Source organism: Myotis yumanensis, unplaced genomic scaffold (assembly GCF_028538775.1).
Source record: "Myotis yumanensis isolate MYYU_CA2020_CCGP unplaced genomic scaffold, mMyoYum1.0.hap1 SCAF_21, whole genome shotgun sequence".
In the NCBI taxonomy this organism is placed as follows: Eukaryota; Metazoa; Chordata; class Mammalia; order Chiroptera; family Vespertilionidae; genus Myotis; species Myotis yumanensis.
This window is the reverse complement of record NW_027223772.1, coordinates 16,655,379-16,676,041: the sequence shown is the minus strand read 5'-3', so window position 1 is coordinate 16,676,041 and position 20,663 is coordinate 16,655,379. Positions and strand designations below refer to the sequence as shown.

The 20,663-nt window shown below is 45.3% G+C and overlaps 1 protein-coding gene across 1 annotated transcript in view; it reads left to right on the top strand.

Annotated features, from left to right (window-relative positions):
* Positions 1-20,663, top strand: part of CENPP (centromere protein P) — a 258,055-nt gene that overhangs the window by 46,417 nt on the left and 190,975 nt on the right. Inside the window, exon 5 of the mRNA XM_070400956.1 lies at positions 17,353-17,449. Coding sequence (XP_070257057.1) covers positions 17,353-17,449 — 97 coding nt within the window. The remainder of the gene's footprint in view (positions 1-17,352; positions 17,450-20,663) is intronic.

Below are 20,663 nucleotides of genomic sequence, written 5' to 3'. Positions count from 1 at the left end.
ATTTAATTGTTAGTAAATGGAAATGTAATGGATTTTTGTACATTGATTTTTTTACCCTGCTACTTTATTGTATTTCTTTATTGTTTCTAATAGTTTTTTTGGTGGAGTCTTTAGGGTTTTATATATACAGAATCATACCATTTGCAAAAAGTGACACTTTTACTTCTTCTTTCCCAGTTTGGATGCCTTTTATTTCTCTTGCCCGATTGCTCTGGCTAGGACTTCCAGAACTATCTACACTAATAAAAGAGAACGATGCAAATTAACCATCACTCCATTACCCTGCCACTCTGCTACACCCACAAGCCACGCCCACGAGCCAGTCAGGAGCGAGTATGCAAATTAACCCAACTAAGATGACGGTGGCCACAGAGCTGGAGCGAGCAGGAGACTTGGGTTGCCCCTGGCGATGAAGGAAGCCAAGCTTCCCGCCTGCCCTGGCCAGCCCTGGGGTCAGCTCAAGGTTACAAAGTTTCAATTATAGAAGATAAATAAATCCCAGATACCTGCTTCCATCCAGCCGTGGCCTCCACTCAAGGAGGGGCTGGGAACCTGGGTTGCCAGACTCAGGCTTCCAGCCAGACCTGGGCTCATAGTTGTTTCAATTATAGAAGATAAATAAATCCCAGAAAAAAAAAAGAAAAAGAAAAAAAGGAGAGGCTGAGAGCTTGGGTCGCCGGGGGGGGGGCCATGGCCAGCCTGAAAATGGCCATCAGCCCCTCACCTAGGCTGGCCAGGCACCCCAGCGGGACCCCTCACCCTAAAGGGGCTGTGGGCAGCCTGAAAACAGCTCTCAGCCCCTCACCCAGGCTGGCCACACCCCCATGGGATGAGGGTTCCCGCTGGGGGCTTGGCCAGCCTGCAAACAGCCATCAGTCCCTCACACAGGCTGGCCAGGCACCCCAGTGGGGACCCCCACCCTGAAGGGGGCGTGGCCAGCCTGCAAATGGCCCTCAGCCCCTCACCAGGCTGGCCAGGCACCCCAGCGGGACCCCTACCCTGATCCAGGACACCCTTCAGGGCAAACCAGCTGGCCCCCACCCGTGCACCAGGCCTCTATCCTATATAATAAAAGGGTAATATGCAAATTGACCCTAACAGGGAATGACTGGTCACTATGACACACACTGACCACCAGGGGGCTGACGCTCAATGCAGGAGTTGCCCCCTGGTGGTCAGTACGCTCCCACAGGGGGAGCTCTGCTCAGCCACAAGCCAGGCTGATGGCTGCCAGCACAGCGGTGGTGGTGGGAACCTCTCCTGCCTCCTCACCAGCGCTAAGGATATCCGACTGCAGCTTAGGCCTGCTCCCCACTGGCAAGTGGACATCTCCCAAGGACTCCTGGGCTGCCAGAGGGATGTCTGACTGCCAGCTTAGGCCTGATCCCCTCGGGAGCGGGCCTAAGCCAGCAGGTGGACATCCCCCGAGGGGTCCCAGACTGCGAGAGGGCAGAGGCCGGGCTGAGGGACCCCCCAAGTGCACAAATTTTTGTGCACTGGGCCTCTAGTCTATACTAATTAATAAAAGGGTAATATGCTAATTAGACCAGATAGACCGGATGTCTCCTGGACGTCATTTCCTTCCTGAGAAAGCCAGGCCCCTGGCGGCCCTGTCCCAGGTGCCTATGGCCGGGGACCCACGTGGTGCCACCTGGGGTCCCGGGTGCCTGCGGCTGGCCCAGGTGAAGCCGGCCTGGGTCCCGGTTGCCTGCGTCTGGCCAGAGGAGGGAAGCCTGGGTCCCAGGTGCAGGGGCTGAGGCATAGGTGGTTAGGTGTGATCAGGCAGGCAGGCAGACGCGGTTAGGGGTGATTAGGCAGGCAGGCGAGTGGTTAGGGGCAATCAGGCAGGCAGGCAGGTGAGCGGTTAGGAGCCAGCGGTCCCGCATTGTGAGAGGGATCGGGCCTAAACCGGCAGTCGGACATCCCCTTTCGGGTCCCGGATTGCGAGAGGGTGCAGGTCGGGCTGAGGGATCCCCCCCATGCATGAATTTCATGCACCTGATCTCTATTTTTAAGTAAGAATAGTCAAAATGGACCCTTTTCTTGTTCCTGATCTTAGAGCAGGATGGGGAATCTTTTTTCTTCCAGGGACCATTTGGATGTTTCTAACATCATTCGTTGCCATACAAAAATATCAACTTAAAAATTAGCCTGTTATATTTGGTCAAACATTTAATGAACTCACCTCTCATGCCTAGGCAGGCCCAGACTAAATGATTTCGCGAGCTTTTTATGGCCTGCTGGGTGGATGTTCCCCAGCCCTGTGTTAGAGGATAAGCTTTCAGGTTTTCACTATTGAGTATGATATTAGCTGAGAGTTTGTTGTACATGGTCTTTATTTTATTGAAGTACTGTTATCCTATACCCATTTATTTTTTTGATCATAAATGGATGTTGTATCTTGTCAATTTTCATCCTTTGTTTTATTAATTACATTGATGGTTTGCATATGTTGAACTATGCTGTGCCCCTGGAACAATCTCTATTTAATTGCGATGCATTATCTTTAAAGAATATTGTTTTATTTGATTTGCCTAGTATCTTATTTAGGATATTTTCATTTGTGTTTATCACAGATATTGGTGTGTGTCTGTGTGTATGTGTGTCTTACCTTGATAAGTTTTGGTATTAGGGTTATGTTGAATTCTTAAAATATGTTAGGAAGTATTGGCTCTTCTTAAATTTTTTGGAAGAGTTTGAGAAGAATAGGTATCAAATCTTTGAATGTTTGGTAGAATTCACTAGTGAAGCCATCTGGTCCTGGACTTTTATTTTTTGGAAGATTTTTGATTGTTTCAATTTCCTTGCTGTTGATCAGTCTATTTAGATTTAACAGTTCTTTGTGATTCAGTCTAAGAAGGTTACAGCTTTCTAGGAACTTATCTATTTCTTTTAGAATTGGTAGCATATGATCTTGCTTAGTATTCTTTCTTGCTTTGTATTTCTGTGGTGTTTGTAGTAACTTCTCTTTCATTTCTGGTTTTGTTTGAGTATTTTCCCTTTTTCGTTAGTGAGTCTAGTCCAGGGGTCCTCAAACTTTTTAAACAGGGGCCCAGTTCACTGTCCCTCAGACCGTTGGAGGGCCGGACTATAGTTTTTAAAAAAACTATGAACAAATTCCTATGCACACTGCACATATCTTATTTTGAAGTAAAAAAACAAAACGGGAACAAATACAATATTTGTATTTGCATGTGGCCCGTGAGCCGTAGTTTGAGGACCCCTGGTCTAGACAGATGTTTGCCAATTTTATTAAGGTTTTCAAAGAACTAGCTCTTTGTTGCATTAAATTTTTACATAGTCTTTTTGTTTTCTATTTCATTACTTCTGCTGACTTTGGATTTGTTTTGTTCTTTTTCTAGTTCTTCCAGATGTAAAGTTATGCTGTTTCCTTGGGATTTTTCTTGTTTTTGAGCTAGTCCTGTAGTAGTATAAACTTTTGTCTTAGTATGAAACTTTTGGAATACTTTACTTGCATTCCAAAAGTTTTGACATGTCATACTACCCTTCTCATTTGTCTGTTTGTTTCTTTTGATCTCTATTTTTATTTCTTCTTTGACCTCATTTTTTTCCTTAAATATTATTTTACTGATTTCAGAGAGGAAGGGAGAGGGAGAGAGAGATAAAAACATCAATGATGAGAGAGAATCATCGATCAGCTGCCTCCCACACCCCCCCCTACTGAGGACCAAGCCTGCAATCTGGGCATGTGCACCGACCGGGAATTTAACCATGACCTCCTCGTTCATAGGTCGACACTCAACCACTGAGCCACACTGGTCGGACCCTTGGTTTTTAAGTAGCATGATGTTTATTCTCCAGATATTTTTGGTTTTTTCCCCCCTTTTTCTTTTTGAACTTGATTTCTAATTTTAAATCATTGTGGTCAGAGAATATGCTTGGTATGATTTCAATCTTTTTAAATTTGTTATTAAGACTAGTTTCATGTCCCAACTAATGGTCTGTCCTTGAGAATGTTCTATGTACACTAGAGAATAATGTATAATCTGGTATTCTGGGATGTAAATGTCAGTTATATTCATTTGGTCTGTTGTGTTATTTAAGGCTGATATTTCTTTATTGATTTTCTGTTTGGATGATCTAGCCATAGTTCTCAATGGGGTATTTAGGTCCCCTATTATGATTGTTTTTTTGTGAGTTTTCCCCTTTAGTTCTGTTATATATTTTGTTGCTTCCTGCCTAGGTACATATATATTGATAATTGTTATGTCTTCATGATGTAATGTCCCCTTTATCATTATAAAATGATCATCTTTGTCTTTTGTCACCTTTATTATTTTGTCAGATATAAGTGTGGCTAAATCTGCTTTTCTCTAGATACCATTTGCTTGGAGAATCATTTTCTATCCTTTCACATTCAGTATGTATTTGTCTTTGCAGCTTATATATGTCTCCTGAAGGCAGCATATGGTTGGGTTTTGTTTTTGGATCCAATCTGCTTCTCTCTTTTTATTATTGAATTTAATCCATTTACATTTAGGGTATTTATTATTATTTTTTAAAATACATTTTTATTGATTTCAGAGAGGAAGAAAGAGGGAGAGAGAGATAGAAACATCCATGATGAGAGAGAAACATGGATTGGCTGCTTCATGCAAGTCCTCCACTGGGGATCAAGCCCACAACCCAGGCATGTGTCCTTGACTGGAATCAAACCTTGGACCTTTCAGTTTGGTTTGGCTCAGTTCTATCCACTAGGGCTAGGGTGATTATTGATGTATCAGGATTTGGTATAGTTATTTTATCTTTTAATGTCTGATAGCTCTATAGCTCTGTGTCTCTATTGTTTCTTTTCCCTTGTGTTTCTCTCTGTTGTAGTGGTAGTATTCTATAATATTTTCCTCTATTTTTAAGTTGTGTCTCAGTTTTCGGATTTTGTGTGTGTGTGTGGTGATCATAAGGTTTATTAAAAAGAAAGGTTAATATATATATCTATATATACAAATATATACACTAGAGGCCCGGTGCACGAAATTCATGCGGGGGGGGGAGGGCGTGTCCCTCAGCCCGGCCTGCACCCTCTCGCAATCCAGGACCCCTTTCCGCCCCACGCTGTTGCCACTGCTTGCCATCTGTGCAGCGCTTGCCCCTCCCTCCCCTGCCACCGGTTGCTTCCCTCTGCAGGCAATAGGTGTTGGGTGCGATCGCTTGGCTGGCCTGGGCCTCCCTCTGTGGGGCGATTGTTGGCCGGCCCCACACACCCTCCACAGCGTCACTGGTCGGTGTTCTGGGCCTCCCTCTGTGTGGCGATTGATCGCAGGGTCCCCAGATCAATCGCCCCACAGAGGGAGGCCCCGCCCACCTGCCGCAGCGCTGCCACCTGGGTGGTCTGGGTCTCCTTCTGTGGCCACTGGCCAGGTGGCCCTGCCCACCCGCTGCAGTGCCACCGGCTGGGTAGCCTGGGCCTTCCTCTTTGGGGCAATTGTAGAGCCCCACCCCATGATCGATTGCCCCACCAGCCGGTGGCCTGGGCTTCCCTCTGTGGGGCGATGGCGGGGTCCCCTGAGCAATCTCATCACACCCACCTTGGCTGGTCTGGCGCTAGTGCATGTCAAAATGTGGTCATCTAGAAGGTCGTCCGGAAGGTCGTTCTGCTGTTCGGTCATTTGATCAATTTGCATATTATGCTTTTACTAGAGGCCCGTTTGCAGGAAGATTCCTGCAAGAATAGTGTTTCGCTCACGTCTCTGCCGCTCCTACCCCGCCCATCTCTGCCGCTTCTCTCCCACCCGTCTCCACTACCTTGGCTTCGTTGCTTGGCTTCCTTCTACGGTGTCTTCAGTCGTCGCTCCCAGCCAGTATATGCAAATTAACTGCCATCTTTGTTGGCAGTTAATTTGCATATCACTCTGATTAGCCAATGGTGGGCGTAGCGAAGGTATAGTCAATTTGCATCTTTGTCTATTATTAGATAGGATTATTATAGACTAATATAATAGGCCTGGTGCACGAATTTGTGCATGGTTGGGTGGCCTGCAGGGATTGGAACCCAGCTTATGTCCCTAGCTTTGCAGCCCTAGCTCGCACCCCCACCTCGCAGCCCTGCAGCCCTGCCTGGCTCCCCACCTTGGCCTGGTGCCGTCCCCTCACCTGCTCCACTATCCCGCCTGCAGGGTGACTGATCAGGGCTGGGCCCCCCGCCCAGCTCCCTCAGTGTCTGGGAGCTGGGCGGAGGCCGCACCCTGGCCATCCCTACTGGTCACTGTCTGCGGGGCGATTGGCAGGGCAATTGGGCCACCGCTCGCACCTGCCTTGGCCTGGCGCCGCCCGCCACCTGCTCCGCAATCGCTCTGCAGTCCCATTCTCGTTGGGGCCCATAGAGGCCAGCAGCACCTCCACTGCAGCCCGCTGTCACTGATGCCTGTGATGTTCCGTGCCGCCCCCTGGTGGTCAGCGCATGTCATAGCGAGCAGTCAAACTCACGGTCTCCCACTCGAATGACCACCTGAAGGGACAATTTGCATATTAGGCTTTTATTATATACTAGAGGCCCGGTGCACAAAAATTTGTGCACTCAGGAGGGGGGGGGGTCCCTCAGCCCAGCCTGTGCCCTCTCGCAGTCTGGGACCCCTCGGGAGATAACAACCTGCTGGCTTAGGCCTGCTCCGGGTGGCAGAGGGCACGCCCGATCCCTAGGTGCAGCCCCTGGTCAGGCTCAGAGCAGGGCCGATTGGGGAGTTGGGGCGCCGCCCCCTGTCACCCACAGAGCAGGGCGGATCGTGTGGTTGCGATGCCACCCTCAGTCACGCTCAGGGTAGGGCCGATTGGGGGGTTGGGGCACCGCCCCCTGTCACACTCAAGGCAGGGTCGATGGGGAGGTTGCGACGCCACCCCCTGTCACGCACAGAGCAGGGCCAATCTGGGGGTTGGGGCGTTGCCCCCTGTCACTCACAGAGCAGGGTCAATCAGGGGGTTGGGGAGCTCCCCCCTGTCACTCACAGAGCAGGGTTGATCAGGGGGTTGGGGAGCTCCCCCCTGTCATGCATAGAGCAGGGCCCATCAGGGGGTTGAGGAGCTCCCCCCTGTCACTCACAGAGCAGGGTTGATCAGGGGGTTGGGGAGCTCCCCCCTGTCACGCACAGAGCAGGGCCCATCAGGGGGTTGAGGAGCTCCCCCCTGTCACTCACAGAGCAGGGTTGATCAGGGGCTTGGGGAGCTCCCCCCTGTCACGAACAGAGCAGGGCCCATCGGGGGTTGAGGAGCTCCCCCCTGTCACTCACAGAGCAGGGCCAATAGGGAAGTTGGGGCACCGCCCCCTGTCACACACAGAGTAGGGCGGATCAGGGGGTTGGGGCGCTGCACCCTGTCACACTCAGAGCAGGGCCAATGGGGAGGTTATGGCTCTACCCTGTCACACACAGAGCAGGGCCCGTGAAGGGGGGTTGGGGCGCTGCACCCTGTCACAGAGCAGGACCAATCAGGGGCTTGGGCGCCACCACTGTCACACTCAGGGCAGGGCCGATGGAGAGGTTATGGCTCTACCCTGTCACACACAGAGCAGGGCCCGTGGGGGGGAGGGGGTTGGTTCGCCGCACCCTGTCACACACAGCGCAGGGCCGATCAGGGGGTTGGGGCACCTTCCCCTGTCACGAACAGAGCAGGGCAGATAGGGAGGTTGTGGCCCCGCCCCCTGTCATACACAGAGCCGCAGGACGATCAGGGGGTTTGGGCGCTGCCCCCTGTCATGCTGATCCCGGTGCTGGGAGGCCTCGCGGCTCCGCTGATCCCGGTGCCGGGAGGCATATTACCCTTTTACTATATAGAAGAGAGGCCTGGTGCACGGGTGGGGGCCAGCTGGTTTGCCCTGAAGGGTGTCCTGGATCAGGGTGTGCGTCCCCACTGGGGTGCCTGGCCAGTCTGGCTGAGGGGCTGAGGGCCATTTTCAGGCTGGCGGGTGACTGAAGCTCCCAACCGCTCCTTTTTTTCTTTTTTTCTTTTCTTTTATTTTTCTATTGTGGGCCAGCTTTAGCTCTGAGGCCTCGCTGCTGAAAGCAGGTTTCTGGCCTTTACCTTCTGTATTTGATACAATGTTGCGGTCCGGCTGGCTGAAGCCAGGCTGACTAACGCAGGTTTCTGGGGTTTTGTTTAGCTTCTATATTTGCAACATAGTTGCTTAGAGTTGCAGCTGAGAGGAACGTTGGAGTCCGCAGTCACTGGAGCAAGCAAGCCTCCCTGTTCGCTTCAGTGCATGGCTGCCGGCCGCCATCTTGGCTGACAGTTAATTTGCATAAGGATATGCTGATTAGCCAATGGGAAGGGTAGCGGTCGTACACTAATTACCATGTTTCTCTTTTATTAGTGTAGAGGATAGTAGTTTTTTGTTTTTTCTGAAAGCAGTTTATCTTTATTCACCTTTGCAAATTCAGACTTCTACCCTCTCCTTTTATGTTTTTTTTTTGTCATCAAAAATGTTCCCTACTTATGTTGTGAGTTCATTCCCTGATTGCAGCAACTATTGTATTCTTCTTTCTCTTTTTAAATATTTTTACCTTTAACTTTTAAGTAATAGTTAAGTGTATAGTACCTTATTCTGTAAAAAGGGTTGTAATATTCAGCTTCTATCTGTCTCTTGGTAATCTCTGTCATTGTTTTATGTCCTTTTGTTCTTTGTTTCAGGTAGAATAACCCTATTGAACATTTCCTGTAATGGAGGTCTTCTGCTGATAAATTTCCTCAGCTTCTGTATGTCTAGAAAAGTCTATTTCTTTTTCATATCTAAAGGATAACTTTGCCGGATATATTATTTTTGGCGATAATTTCTCTTCTTTTTTAGTAGCTTAAATACATAATTCTACTCTCTCTTAGCTTGTAGGGTTTCTTCTGAGAAAGCCAGTGATAATTAATGGGATTTTCTGTATCAGTTACTTTTCCCTGGTTGCATCGAGAATTATTTCTATGTCATTAATTTTTGATAATTTTAATACAATTTGACTTTAAAAAGGCCTTTGTTAGGTTGAGATAATTAGGTGTTCTGTTTGCCTTTTGGTTTCAAGGATTTAGCCCTTTCCATAGGTTTGGGAAGGTCTCATCCACTATTCGTTTGACTAGATCTTAATTCCCCTTTTTCCCTCTTGGTCTCCTAGTATGCCTGTCACTCTTATACAGTATTACTCTTTCTGATGGAGTTAGATTGCTCTCGTAGAGGTGTTTTTTAACTCTCAGGACTGTCTTTCCTCTGCATCATATCTTTGATATCACTAATTCTTTCTTCCATCTGGTCAGCTCTTTATCCTAAGCTTGCTAGTTATGTTTTTTATTTCTTTTATTGAGTTCTTTCTCTTCAGAATTTCTATTTGGTTCTTTTTTAGCTTCTAGCTCTTTGATAAAAAACTCCTTTTGTTTGTTGATTTTATTTGAGTCTATTAAACTGCCTATGTGTGTTTTCTTTTATCTCATTGAGTATTTTAGAATTGCAGTCTTGGAATTTCTAGCATATAAATTACATAGTTGCACGTCTTTAAGTTTATTTTCTGAATATTTTTTATTTTCTTTCTGAGCCGCCTCATTACAAGTCTCTGGCTCTTTAAATCTCTGGAGGAAGGTATTCTGTGCTTTCTGGGGAGGGAAGCGTCTTTTCTGTGACCAGTCCTTGGTCATAGGGCATCAATGCCTCAGCAGAATGTGGTGGGCAATAGTGTTCCAGGTCCATGAAATCCAGCAAGGTCTCCTGGTGGGTGGGGAGGGATGAGCTGGCAGTGGCTGGCTAATGCCTTTGTGGCTTTGTTCTCCCAGTAATGGTGAGTGGCAGACATCAGCAGCCTCACCTCTGTATCTCCATTCCTGGAATTAGCCACAGAGTACACCTTTCACTCAGGAAAAAACTTTCTGGCCCTAACTGGTTTGGCTCAGCGGATAGAGCGTCGGCCTGCGGACTCAAGGGTCCCAGGTTCGATTCCAGTCAAGGGCATGTACCTTGGTTGCGGGCATATACCCAGTAGGGGGTGTGCAGGAGGCAGCCGATTGATGTTTCGCTCTCATCGATGTTTCTAACTCTCTATCTCTCTTCCTTCTTCTCTGTAAAAAATCAATAAAATATATATTTAAAAAAAAAAACTTTCTGTGTTTCCATTTCTCAAAATTCCAGACATTGTGGTCTGCAGCCCGACACTTAGCATACAGCTTCTTCTGTGGTCCACTGCCACTCTGGGAGGTGGGATGAAGCAGCCAGTCTCTGTGACTTTGCTTTTCTGCCTGGTGATAGTGGCCTTCAGACCACCTCACTTCTGTTCTTTGTCCCTGCCCAAATCAGTGGGCTCCTCCACAGCACATACTGACCAGGAATGCTCACTGTACCTGTAGGCGCCTCCTAGCTAAAGGGAGTGTCATTACAACCTTATTCTTTCTCCTGAGACCAACAGTGAGCTCTGGGCTGGGTCCAGGGAACCATTTCAGCTCTTTCCTCCTCTTGGTTTACTCCACTTGCCCACCTTCAGATGTTTCAATGCACGGATATCTCAGATGTGTTTATGTGTTGAGTATTGAATCCTTTGTTGAATGATAGCTATTCAAATTGTTGTAATATCAGTGGGAGAGACCAAGGGGACCTTTCACATTGCCATTTCTCTGAGGTCTTTATGTTGGATTTTATCAAATGCTCTTTCTGCTTCTATTGATATGATCGTATGATTTTTATTTTTCATTTTATTTATGTGGTGTATTGATTTGCAAATGAGCCAACTTTGCATCCCTGGATGAAATCCCAACTGATTATGGTGTATGGTTGTTTTAATATATAGCTGAATTTGTTTTGCTAGTGGTTTTTTTAAATTAAATTTATTGGGGTGACATTGGTTAATAGGGTCATATAGGTTTCAGGTGTACATTTCTATGATACATGATTGGTATGTTGCATTGTGTGCCCATTACCCCAAGTCAAATCACCTTCCATTACCATATATTTGGTCCCCTCTACCTTTTACTACTCCTGCACCCACTTCCCTCTTGTAACCACCATGCTGTTGTCTATGTCTATGAGTTTCAATTTTAGATCCCACTTATGAGAAAAATCATATGGTTCTTAGCTTTTCCTGACATTTATTTTGCTTAACATAATATTCTCAAAACTAATCCATGTTGTGACAAAAAATTTCATTTTTTCTCATGCCTGTGTAGTATTCCATTGTATAGATGTACCATGTCTTCTTTATTGAATCCTAATTAAAGAATGCTTTTGTTCTTTCCATGTCTTGGCCACTGTAATGCTGCAGTGAACATAGTGGTGCATATATCTTTGTGAATAAATAATATTCCATGTGTGAGCACGCATTTTTGTTATCCATTCACTCATTGATAGATATGTTATTTGCATGTCTTTGCTACAGTAAATAATGTTGCAGTAAGCATGAGAGTGCATATATTTTTTCAAGTTAGTGTTTTTGTTTCTTTTAGATAAATCCCAGAAGTGGAGTTGGTGGATCATATATGGTCATTGTAGTTGTAATTTTTTGAGGAAACTCCATACAGATTTCATATGCCTATACCAGTTTACATTTTCACCAGCAGTGCACAAGGGTTCACTTTTCTCCACATTCTGGTCAACACTTGTTATTTCTTATCCTATATAATAAAAGCCTTATATGCAAATTGTCCCCTGGACTGGGAGTTCGACAAGGGGGCGGGGCCAGCCAACCATGGGAAGGGAGGCCCTGGCTGGCGGTGGTGGCAGGCAGCTGGGGGAAGGGAGGCCCCAGCCGGAGGTGGCAGCAGACAGTCGGCGGAAGGGAGGTCCTGGCCAGCAGCTGGCAGCTGCTGGGGACCTTATCTGTGCATGAGTTTCGTGCACTGGGCCTCTAGTACTATATAATAACAGGCTAATATGCAAATTGTCCCTTCTACTGGGAGTTTGACCTGGAGTTCAACCAGGGGGCGGGGCCAGCCGACCAATCGCTTCAGCCCCTCCCCATGGCCGGCCCGGCCTGATCAGCCCCAATAGAAGCGGGCCGGCTGACCCCACTCGTGCACGAATTCGTGCACCAGGCCTCTGGTCTCTTTATAATAGTCATTTTGACAGGCATGAGGTAATATTTCATTGTGGTTTTGGTTTGCATTTTCCTGAGATTCGTGACGTTGAGCACTTTTTAATGTGCCTGTTGTCCTCCTTCCTTCCTTCCTTCCTTCCTTCCTTCCTTCCTTCCTTCCTTCCTTCCTCTTATTGTTTAAAGTATTACATATGCCTCCTTTTTCCCCCATTGACCCCTCCCCGGCCACTCACACCCCCCAGGGCAAGCCCCCACCACCCCAGTGTCGTGTCCATTGGTTATACTAATATGCACGCATATAAGTCCTTTGGTTGTATGCCTTCTTTGGAAAATTGTTTCTTTAGGTCAGTGGTTCTCAACCTGTGGGTCGCGACCCCTTTGGGGGTCGAACGACCCTTTCACAGGGGTCGCCTAAGACCATTGGAAAACACATATATAATTACATATTGTTTTTGTGATTAATCACTATGCTTTAATTATGTTCAATTTGTAACAATGAAATTGGGGGTCACCACAACATGAGGAACTGTATTAAAGGGTCGAGGCATTAGGAAGGTTGAGAACCACTGCTTTAGGTCCTCCGCCCATTTTTTTTTTTTTTTTTTAATTAAATCTTTATTGTTCAGATTATTACATTTGTTCCTCTTTTTTCCCCCCATAACTCCCCTCCTTCCAGCTCCCACCCCACCCTCCACCCTCACTCCCCACCCACTGTGTTCATCCATAGGTGCATGATTTTTGTCCAGTCACTTCCCGCATCTCCCACACCCCTTTTCCCCCCAAGAATAGTCAGTCTATTCCCTTTCTATGTCCCTGATTCTATTATAATCACCAGTTCATTCTGTACATCAGGTTATTTATTCACTTGATTCTTAGATTCATTTGTTGATAGATGCATGTTTGTTGTTCATAATTTGTATCTTTACCTTTTTCTTCTTCTTCCTCTTCTTAAAGGATACCTTTCAGCATTTCATATAATACTGGTTTGGCGGTGATGAACTCCTTTAGCTTTTCCTTATCTGTGAAGCTCTTTATCTGACCTTCAATTCTGAATGATAGCTTTGCTGGATAAAGTAATCTTGGTTGTAGGTTCTTGGTATTCAGCACTTTGAATATTTCTTGCCATTCCCTTCTGGCCTGCAAAGTTTCTGTTGAGAAATCAGCTGACAGTCGTATTGGTATTCCCTTGTAGGTAATTGAGCCTCTTTCTCTTGCTGCTTTTAAGATTTTCTCTTTGTCTTTTGCTCTTGGCATTTTAATGATGATGTGTCTTGGTGTGGTCCTCTTTGGATTCCTTTTGTTTGGGGTTCTCTGCGCTTCTTGCACCTGTAAGTCCATTTCTTTCTCCAGATGGGGGAAGTTTTCTGCCATTATTTCTTGAAATAGGTTTTCAATATCTTGCTGTCTCTCATCTTCTGGCACTCCAATAATTCTGATATTAGACCGCTTAAAGCTGTCCCAGAGGCTCCTTACACTATCTTCACACTTTCGGATTCTTTTTTCATTTTGCTTTTCCAATTGGGTGTTTTTTGTCGAATCTTTGGTTTGATTATTGTACTCCTCTGGTCTGCTATTGGGTATAATATTCTTTATTTCAGTCCGTGTATGCTTACTTTCTAATTTCTTTATCGTAGCATCGAGGGTCTCATTAGTTTTCGTGAGGCTCTGCACAAATTTATGGCAAGCCCTCAAAATTGCGATTCTTAGCTCCATATCCTCCATTTCTGTCATGTTTTTTTTGTCTCCGCATCTTTTATGCTTTCTTGGTGCACCCCCTTGTGGTCTCTGTGCGCAGTCTTGTTCTAGCCAAGCCTTAATTGTTGTAGTTAACACTAGAGGGATTTGACCACCAGGCCGACTGGCTATAGGAATCAGCTGTATGGAAATCGTCTGCCTTCTGGGGAGGCGCTAATCCAGCCTTTGCCTGAGGCGATCGGCAAATGGCTGTGCGCAGGGTTTGGGCGGGGCGGGATCAACAGGGCAGGCGGAGGGAGCAGTTATGGCCACGCTCAGTCCCGTTCCCAGAGGCTCTGCTTCTCAGAACCCCAGCAGCCGCTGCAAACCTCGGAGAGAAAGCTGCCCTCAGGTTCCAACTGATGCCGGATAATCCCGCTTCTCCCGTTTGAGTCTGGGTCCCTAGAGACTCGCCCGGATCTGGAGCCCAGAGTCTGAGACTCACTCCCGACAGAAAACGACAACCGCGCCCTCAGCCACCAGCCCGCTTTGCGCGCGCACCTTGGTACCTTTGTATTTTCCACACTGCGCCGCCTCTGAGCCTCGATTTGCTGTTCTCTTTCCTTCTAGTTGTAGAGTCTCTCTTCAGCCAGCCTTCCTGTGGTTCTGGGTGATGTCCGTTCAGTCTTTTAGTTGTATTTTTGAAATGGTTGTTTGCGGCAGCGGTCTCCGGTGTTTACCTACGCTGCCATCTTGGTCTCCTCAGCCTCCGCCCATTTTCTAATGGGATTTTTTTTGTTGTTTGGTTTTGTTATTTTTTGCTATTGTATTATATAAGTTCTTTATATATTTATGATATTAATCCCTATCAGATACTTGCTTTGGAAATATATTTTTCCATTTGGTACATTCCTTTTTATACTGTTGACGGTTTTTCTTACTCTGCAGAAATTTTTTAGTTTGATGTAGTCCCTTGTTTATTTTGCTTTTGTTGCCTTAGCTTTTGGTGTCCAATTAAGACCAGTGTGTTGGTGTCAGCCCCAAGGGTGTGCTTGGGTTCTCTTAGATAGGGTAGAAGTAGAAAAATAGGGTCAGGGTGTGGGTGGACAAGTCAGTCAAGTGGAGGGGAGGGAGGAGAATGCATGGGTCAGTCAGGCGGAGAGGAGTTCTTATCTTGCTTCTGCAGGCATAGGTGGTCCTCCCCAAGCCATGGGAAAGGTTTATAACACCATGCACAGAGTGGCCAGATTATTATGACCAGCCCATCAGTACAATGAAGTGAATTAGTTACGCAAATAATAATAAAACCTTGAGAGTATTTGCTTAGGAAGTTTTCAATATTCAGTATTTTTGGAAGTGTCAATGAAGTACTGATGGGGTGGTCATAATAATCTGGTCGGTCATAATAATCTGGCCACTCAGTGTATATTTCAGAAAACATGTCCAAGCAGGAGAGATTAGGGGAAGTTCATCCTAACAATTACCAAGACCAGTGTCCTCCCTTTTATCTTACATGATCTCTGCTGCTAGAGGGGAGCAATGTTTCCCTGGGCCTTTTTAAAAACTCTACCCTATGGCAGTGCTGGGTTGCAGTCTCCTCTAGTGTTCATTTGGGATATACAAGAGTCAAAAACAAACCTCTGGAAACCGAACACCTGATCCTCCCTTAATTCCTGAAGTCTCAACCCATTCTGCCTTCTGTCCACATTTCAGAATCTTTCATTACTTGTTATGTGCATTATATCAGTGGTTCTAAATTATCCTTAATGGGAGTCTGGGAGGAATGTGCTTTTAGATCTATCATGATTAGGATGGGAACTTTACTCCAACACTTAATGAATGATTAAATGAATACACACATATTATCTACAAGTTGCTTGTGCTTGTGGGTGTCAGTATAACAATAGGTATAAGTAGTAACAAAATTAAGATAAATTCCTATGGGAACTTGTTAACATAAAAAACATTCAAACCTGTAAAGAATTTTTGTGAGTTTATTTGAACAAAACTGTCGACAAGTGCTGGAAAGCAGAATCTCAAAGTATTAATATAATGCTTCAGAGAACGGCAGTGCTCTGGAGTATGGCAGGTTTTAACCTATTTTTATACATTACAATAAAAGGAGGAGACGTAAGTGGGTTACATGAAATTCATTGGTGATAGATTAGGGAGTCAGGAAAAAGCAAAGCAGGAAGACCCCTGGGATTGGATAAAAATTAAAATGATAGGCTCATGTTTCTTTTACTTAGGTGAGTACAGGATAGTTAACAGTCAAAACATGAGACCATCCTTTGTGGTCTGACTTTAGATCTCTTAGTTTGCAAGACCTCCACACAGGTTAGTATGTGGCCCCTTTTTGTCCACAAACTCATAGGCACAGAAAATATTTCTAGTGATTTTGAAATAGAACATGTGGTATGATGGTGAGATCATTGTCCAGACAATAATTTTCTGACACCAAGTGGGCGTCCTTCAATTCAGTTGAATCATGACCCACAGGTTAAGGGCAAAATCCTCCACAAGACTGCTCCATTTCATATGCCAGCACAAGTCTCAGGGGCCCCTGCATGTCTGACCTACTTAGCAATCATTTGAGCGTTCCCACAGCGCCCTCAGATATTTTTAAAATATATTTTTAATGATTTCAGAGATGAAAAAAGAGAGAGAGACAGAAAGAGAGAGAAAGAGAGAGAGAGAGAGATGGAAACATCAAGATGAGAGAATCATTGATCAGCTGCCTCCTGCACGCCCCCTAGTGGGGATAGAGCCTGCAACTCTGGCATGTGCCCTTGACTAGAATCAAACCCAGGAGCCTTTAGTCCGCAGGCTGATGCTTTATCCACTGAGCCAAACCAGCTAGGGCAAGCCCCCTCAGATTTGATAATTTGCTAAGACTCAAGAAACTCTCTGAAAAATGCTATACTAAAAACTGTGATTTTATTATTAAAGGTACAACCTAGAAACAGCCAAATGGAAACAATGACTAGGCATGGTCTGGGGCAGGGGTGGGGTGGGGGTACGAGGAGAAATGTGGACTTTTGCGCCCTTTCTTGCAGAATCCATGCACATTGGCCTCCAGCTCCACTGAGCTTTGTTGTCCAGATTTTTTATTGGTGTTTCCTTACCTATTGATAATTGATTAAATGATTGCCCACGTGATTGAGCTCCTCCCACCCCCTCTCCTTCCTGGAGGTCTGGTTGGCCCAAAGTTTCAATCTCTTTGATTGAGTGGTTGGTGATTCTGGTGACCAGTCCCTATCTGGAGGCTATCGAGGGGTCACCTTGAGTCATTCACATCACAAAGGCACTCCTGGCACTCGGGACTTTTAAGGGTTTTTGAAACTCTGTGCCAGCAACTAGGGACAAAACAAGATATATTTTTTATTCTACCACAGTTATCAAGTAAAATTCCAAGGAGAATGTGGCATCTGAGTGGTGCCTTGAAAGATGGGTAGGATTTAAACATTTGCAGATGGGGAAAAGGGCATTCCAGGCTGAAAAAGTTGCATTAGCAACCACACAGGCACACACTCAAAAGTGCAGAGTTCAGTATGTAGAAATATATCTAATATTTTCTTTAGCTTTAGTGAAGGATCTATAAAAAAGAATATTGAATAAAGCCAGGTTGGACCTCTCGTTTAATAATATTTATTAATTATAAACTTTTTTATTCCTACAGAGCAGAAGAAAGAAGAGATCTGTTTATGTTTTTCCGAAGCCTGCACTTTTTTGTGGAATGGTGTGAATATCGGAAGCGCACATTTAAACATTTCAAGGTAGTGTCTAAAGTCTTCAAATTTAAACATATGATGAAAAAGTGAAACTCATTTTAATTTGGAGATTTAACATAACATTCTTTCCTTAAAGTTTTTAAACAAGAAAAATTTAATTGGCTTCTGGAATTTGCAGTTATTTGGAATAAATGAAGGAGGAATGCTTTTGTACAAATCAGTGAATCTTTATGATGGAATATCTTGAAAGAAGTGTAGTTATATTCTTATATGTTTTATAATACACATTTTATTTTATTTTATTTATTTATTTATTTAAAAATATATTTTTTTATTGATTTTTTACAGAGAGGAAGGGAGAGGGATAGAGAGTTAGAAACATCGATGAGAGAGAAACATCGATCAGCTGCCTCCTGCACACCTCCTACTGGGGATGTGCCCGCAATCAAGGTACATGCCCTTTACCGGAATCGAACCTGGGACCTCTCAGTCCTCAGGCCGATACTCTATCCACTGAGCCAAACCGGTCAGGGCTTATAATACACATTTTAAAAAATTAATTTATCAAGGGTACTTGAAGTGAAATGACAGATGCTAATAAAGAGCCCCAGCTGGTATGGCTCTGTTGGTTGGGCATCACATCCCATGTACCAAAAGCTTGCCCGTTCGATTTCTGGTGAGGGCACATGCCTGCCTGGGCAGGAGGCAGCTGATGAATGTTTCTCTCTCTCCCCTCTCCCTTCTCTCTCTAAAAGTCAATTTAAAAAGTCTTTAAAAAAAAGAATAAAATTGTAGCATGCTTATCACATAGCAGTATGATCTTTACTTCCTGAGTTAGCCTTTGTATTTTAAGCTTCTTAATTATCAATATTTCAAGTTTAAATACTGAACCCTGATTCTTATAAAGTAGTGATTCTTAAGTCTGATCCCGATATATGAAAAAACTCCTTTTTATTACTTTTGTTTGTTTTCTGGCATAACTAGAATTATGTTTGGCTGCATTGTAATCCTCCAGGTTCTACATCAGGGGTGGGCAAACTTTTTGACTCGAGGGCCACAATGGGTTCTTAAACTGGACCGGAGGGCCGGAACAAAAGCATGGACGGAGTGTTTGTGTGAACTAATATAAATTCAAAGTAAACATCATTACATAAAAGGGTACGGTCTTTTTTTTTTTTTTTTTTAGTTTTATTCATTTCAAACGGGCTGGATCCGGCCCAAGGGCCGTAGTTTGCCCATGGCTGTTCTACATAGTTAGATAGCATCAAATTATTAACAGCAGTGATCCACACAAAAACCAGCTCTGAAAGAGTCAGCATAAGTAGGATGTCAAGGTTCAGGTTTCTCCAAGAGCCATTAACTCTCCTTTGTTTTGTTTTCTATTATTATTATTACTAGAGGCCTGGTGCATGAAAGTTCGTGCACTGGCGGGCTGTCCCCTCAGCCCGGCCTGCCCCCTCTTACAGTCCGGGAGCCCTCAGGGATGTCCTACTGACAGCATAGGCCCGCTCCCTGCGGAGAACGGGCTTGGAGAGCGGGCCTAAGCCGCAGTCTGGCCTCTCTCTGTGGGAGGCGACCGGACTGATCATGGGAAGGCGCCACCCCCATCACCCCGCTGTTGCTGCCACTGCCAGCCGGCCACTGTGACTGACTGCCCGCTGTCGGCTCTCCCTTCTTAGTTCTGGTCCTGTCCCCTGCCCACTGGTGGGTGGGGGGTGATCTGGGGCCAGGTTGGCTGTGGGAGGGGCTGTGGGAGGTTGAGACACAGCAGGTCGCACCCCGTCCAGCCTCTGTGGAGGCCTGGCGCCGGGCCTGGGCCTGCGCCGATGCCTCTGTAGCTGCCTCCGCAGAAGAGGCAGCACTGGGACGGGGACCGCGCAGCCCCGCAGCCCCTCTCCCTCTCCCTCTGCCTCTGTGAAAGGGGCTGTGGTGCTGGACCGACCGGTGCGAGGCCTCTCCCGCGCCGCCAGCCAAGGCGCAGCTGCTGTGCTTTGTCCGGATGGATGTCTGGAAGATGTCCTGTCTAATCAGCGTGTTACCCTTTATTAGTATAGATTATTTGCATTCAGTTTGGTTGAACTAATAAAATCTGTCAGGCATAGGGTTTTCTTTAGAATGAAACATGCTAATATCTGTACCTGTACTGTGGTCCCTTGAGGAGTTCTCTCGATTATCTTGTTTACTTTCGGGTGCTCTTGGCACCAGAACAATTAAATAGTTCTTCTTCACAAATGATTGAGGAATATGCTGCCAGTTATAGTTATGAATCACCTAATGTGGTTGTTTGTTTATACATTTGAACGGATTGTGGGGAATGTGAGCACTAGTCCCATTTCCAAAGCCAGTTCATCTCCAGGTGCTTTCCATGCAGGTGTGAAGTATAATTGTGTGTTTTTCCTGTAGGCAGAGCACTTCTATGGGATAAGTTTACTAGAATGGAAAGAAACAGTCACATTGTTGTACAATCATGTCAATATCTAGCTCCAGAAGTTTTTCATTATTCCAAACTGAAACTCTGTCCCCATTATATGGTAACTTGCCATTTCCTTCTCCCGCAGCTTCCGGAAACTAGCATTCTAGCTTTTGTTTCTATGAATTTGACCACTCTGGTTACCTCATTGAAGCAGAATGCTAAAATTAGCCCTTTGCCTGGCTTATTTCACATAACATAATGTCCTCAAGGCTCATCTGTGTTGTTGCATATGTCATGATTTCCTTCCTTTTTAAGGCTGAATAGTATTCCATTTTATGTGCTTTATCACATTCTGTTGATCCATCCATCTGTTGATGGACAGCTGGGTGTTTCTATCTTTTGGCTATTACGAAAATGCTTCTATGAAGCATGGTGTACAATAACCATTATATCTGTTCAAATCCCTGCTTTCAGTTCTCTTAAGTATAACCTGCGAGTGGAATTCCTGGATTATATGGCAAGTCTATCTTTAATATTTTTTAAGAACTGCATGTTTGTTTCCACAGTAGCTATACCATTTTACATTTCCAACATCAGTGTACAAGGCTTCCAATTCCTTCATATCCAGTTGTTAATTTGGGGTGGGTTTTTTTCTTTTTTTATCATAGCCAGCCTAATGGGTGTGAAGTGGTATTCTCATTGTGTGTGTGGTTTTAAAAAATATTTTTATTGATTTCAGAGAGGAAGGGAGAGGGAAAGATAGAAACATCAATGATGAGAGAGAATCATTGATCGGCTGCTTCCTGCACGCCCCTTACTGGGGATCAAGCCTGCAACCTGAGCATG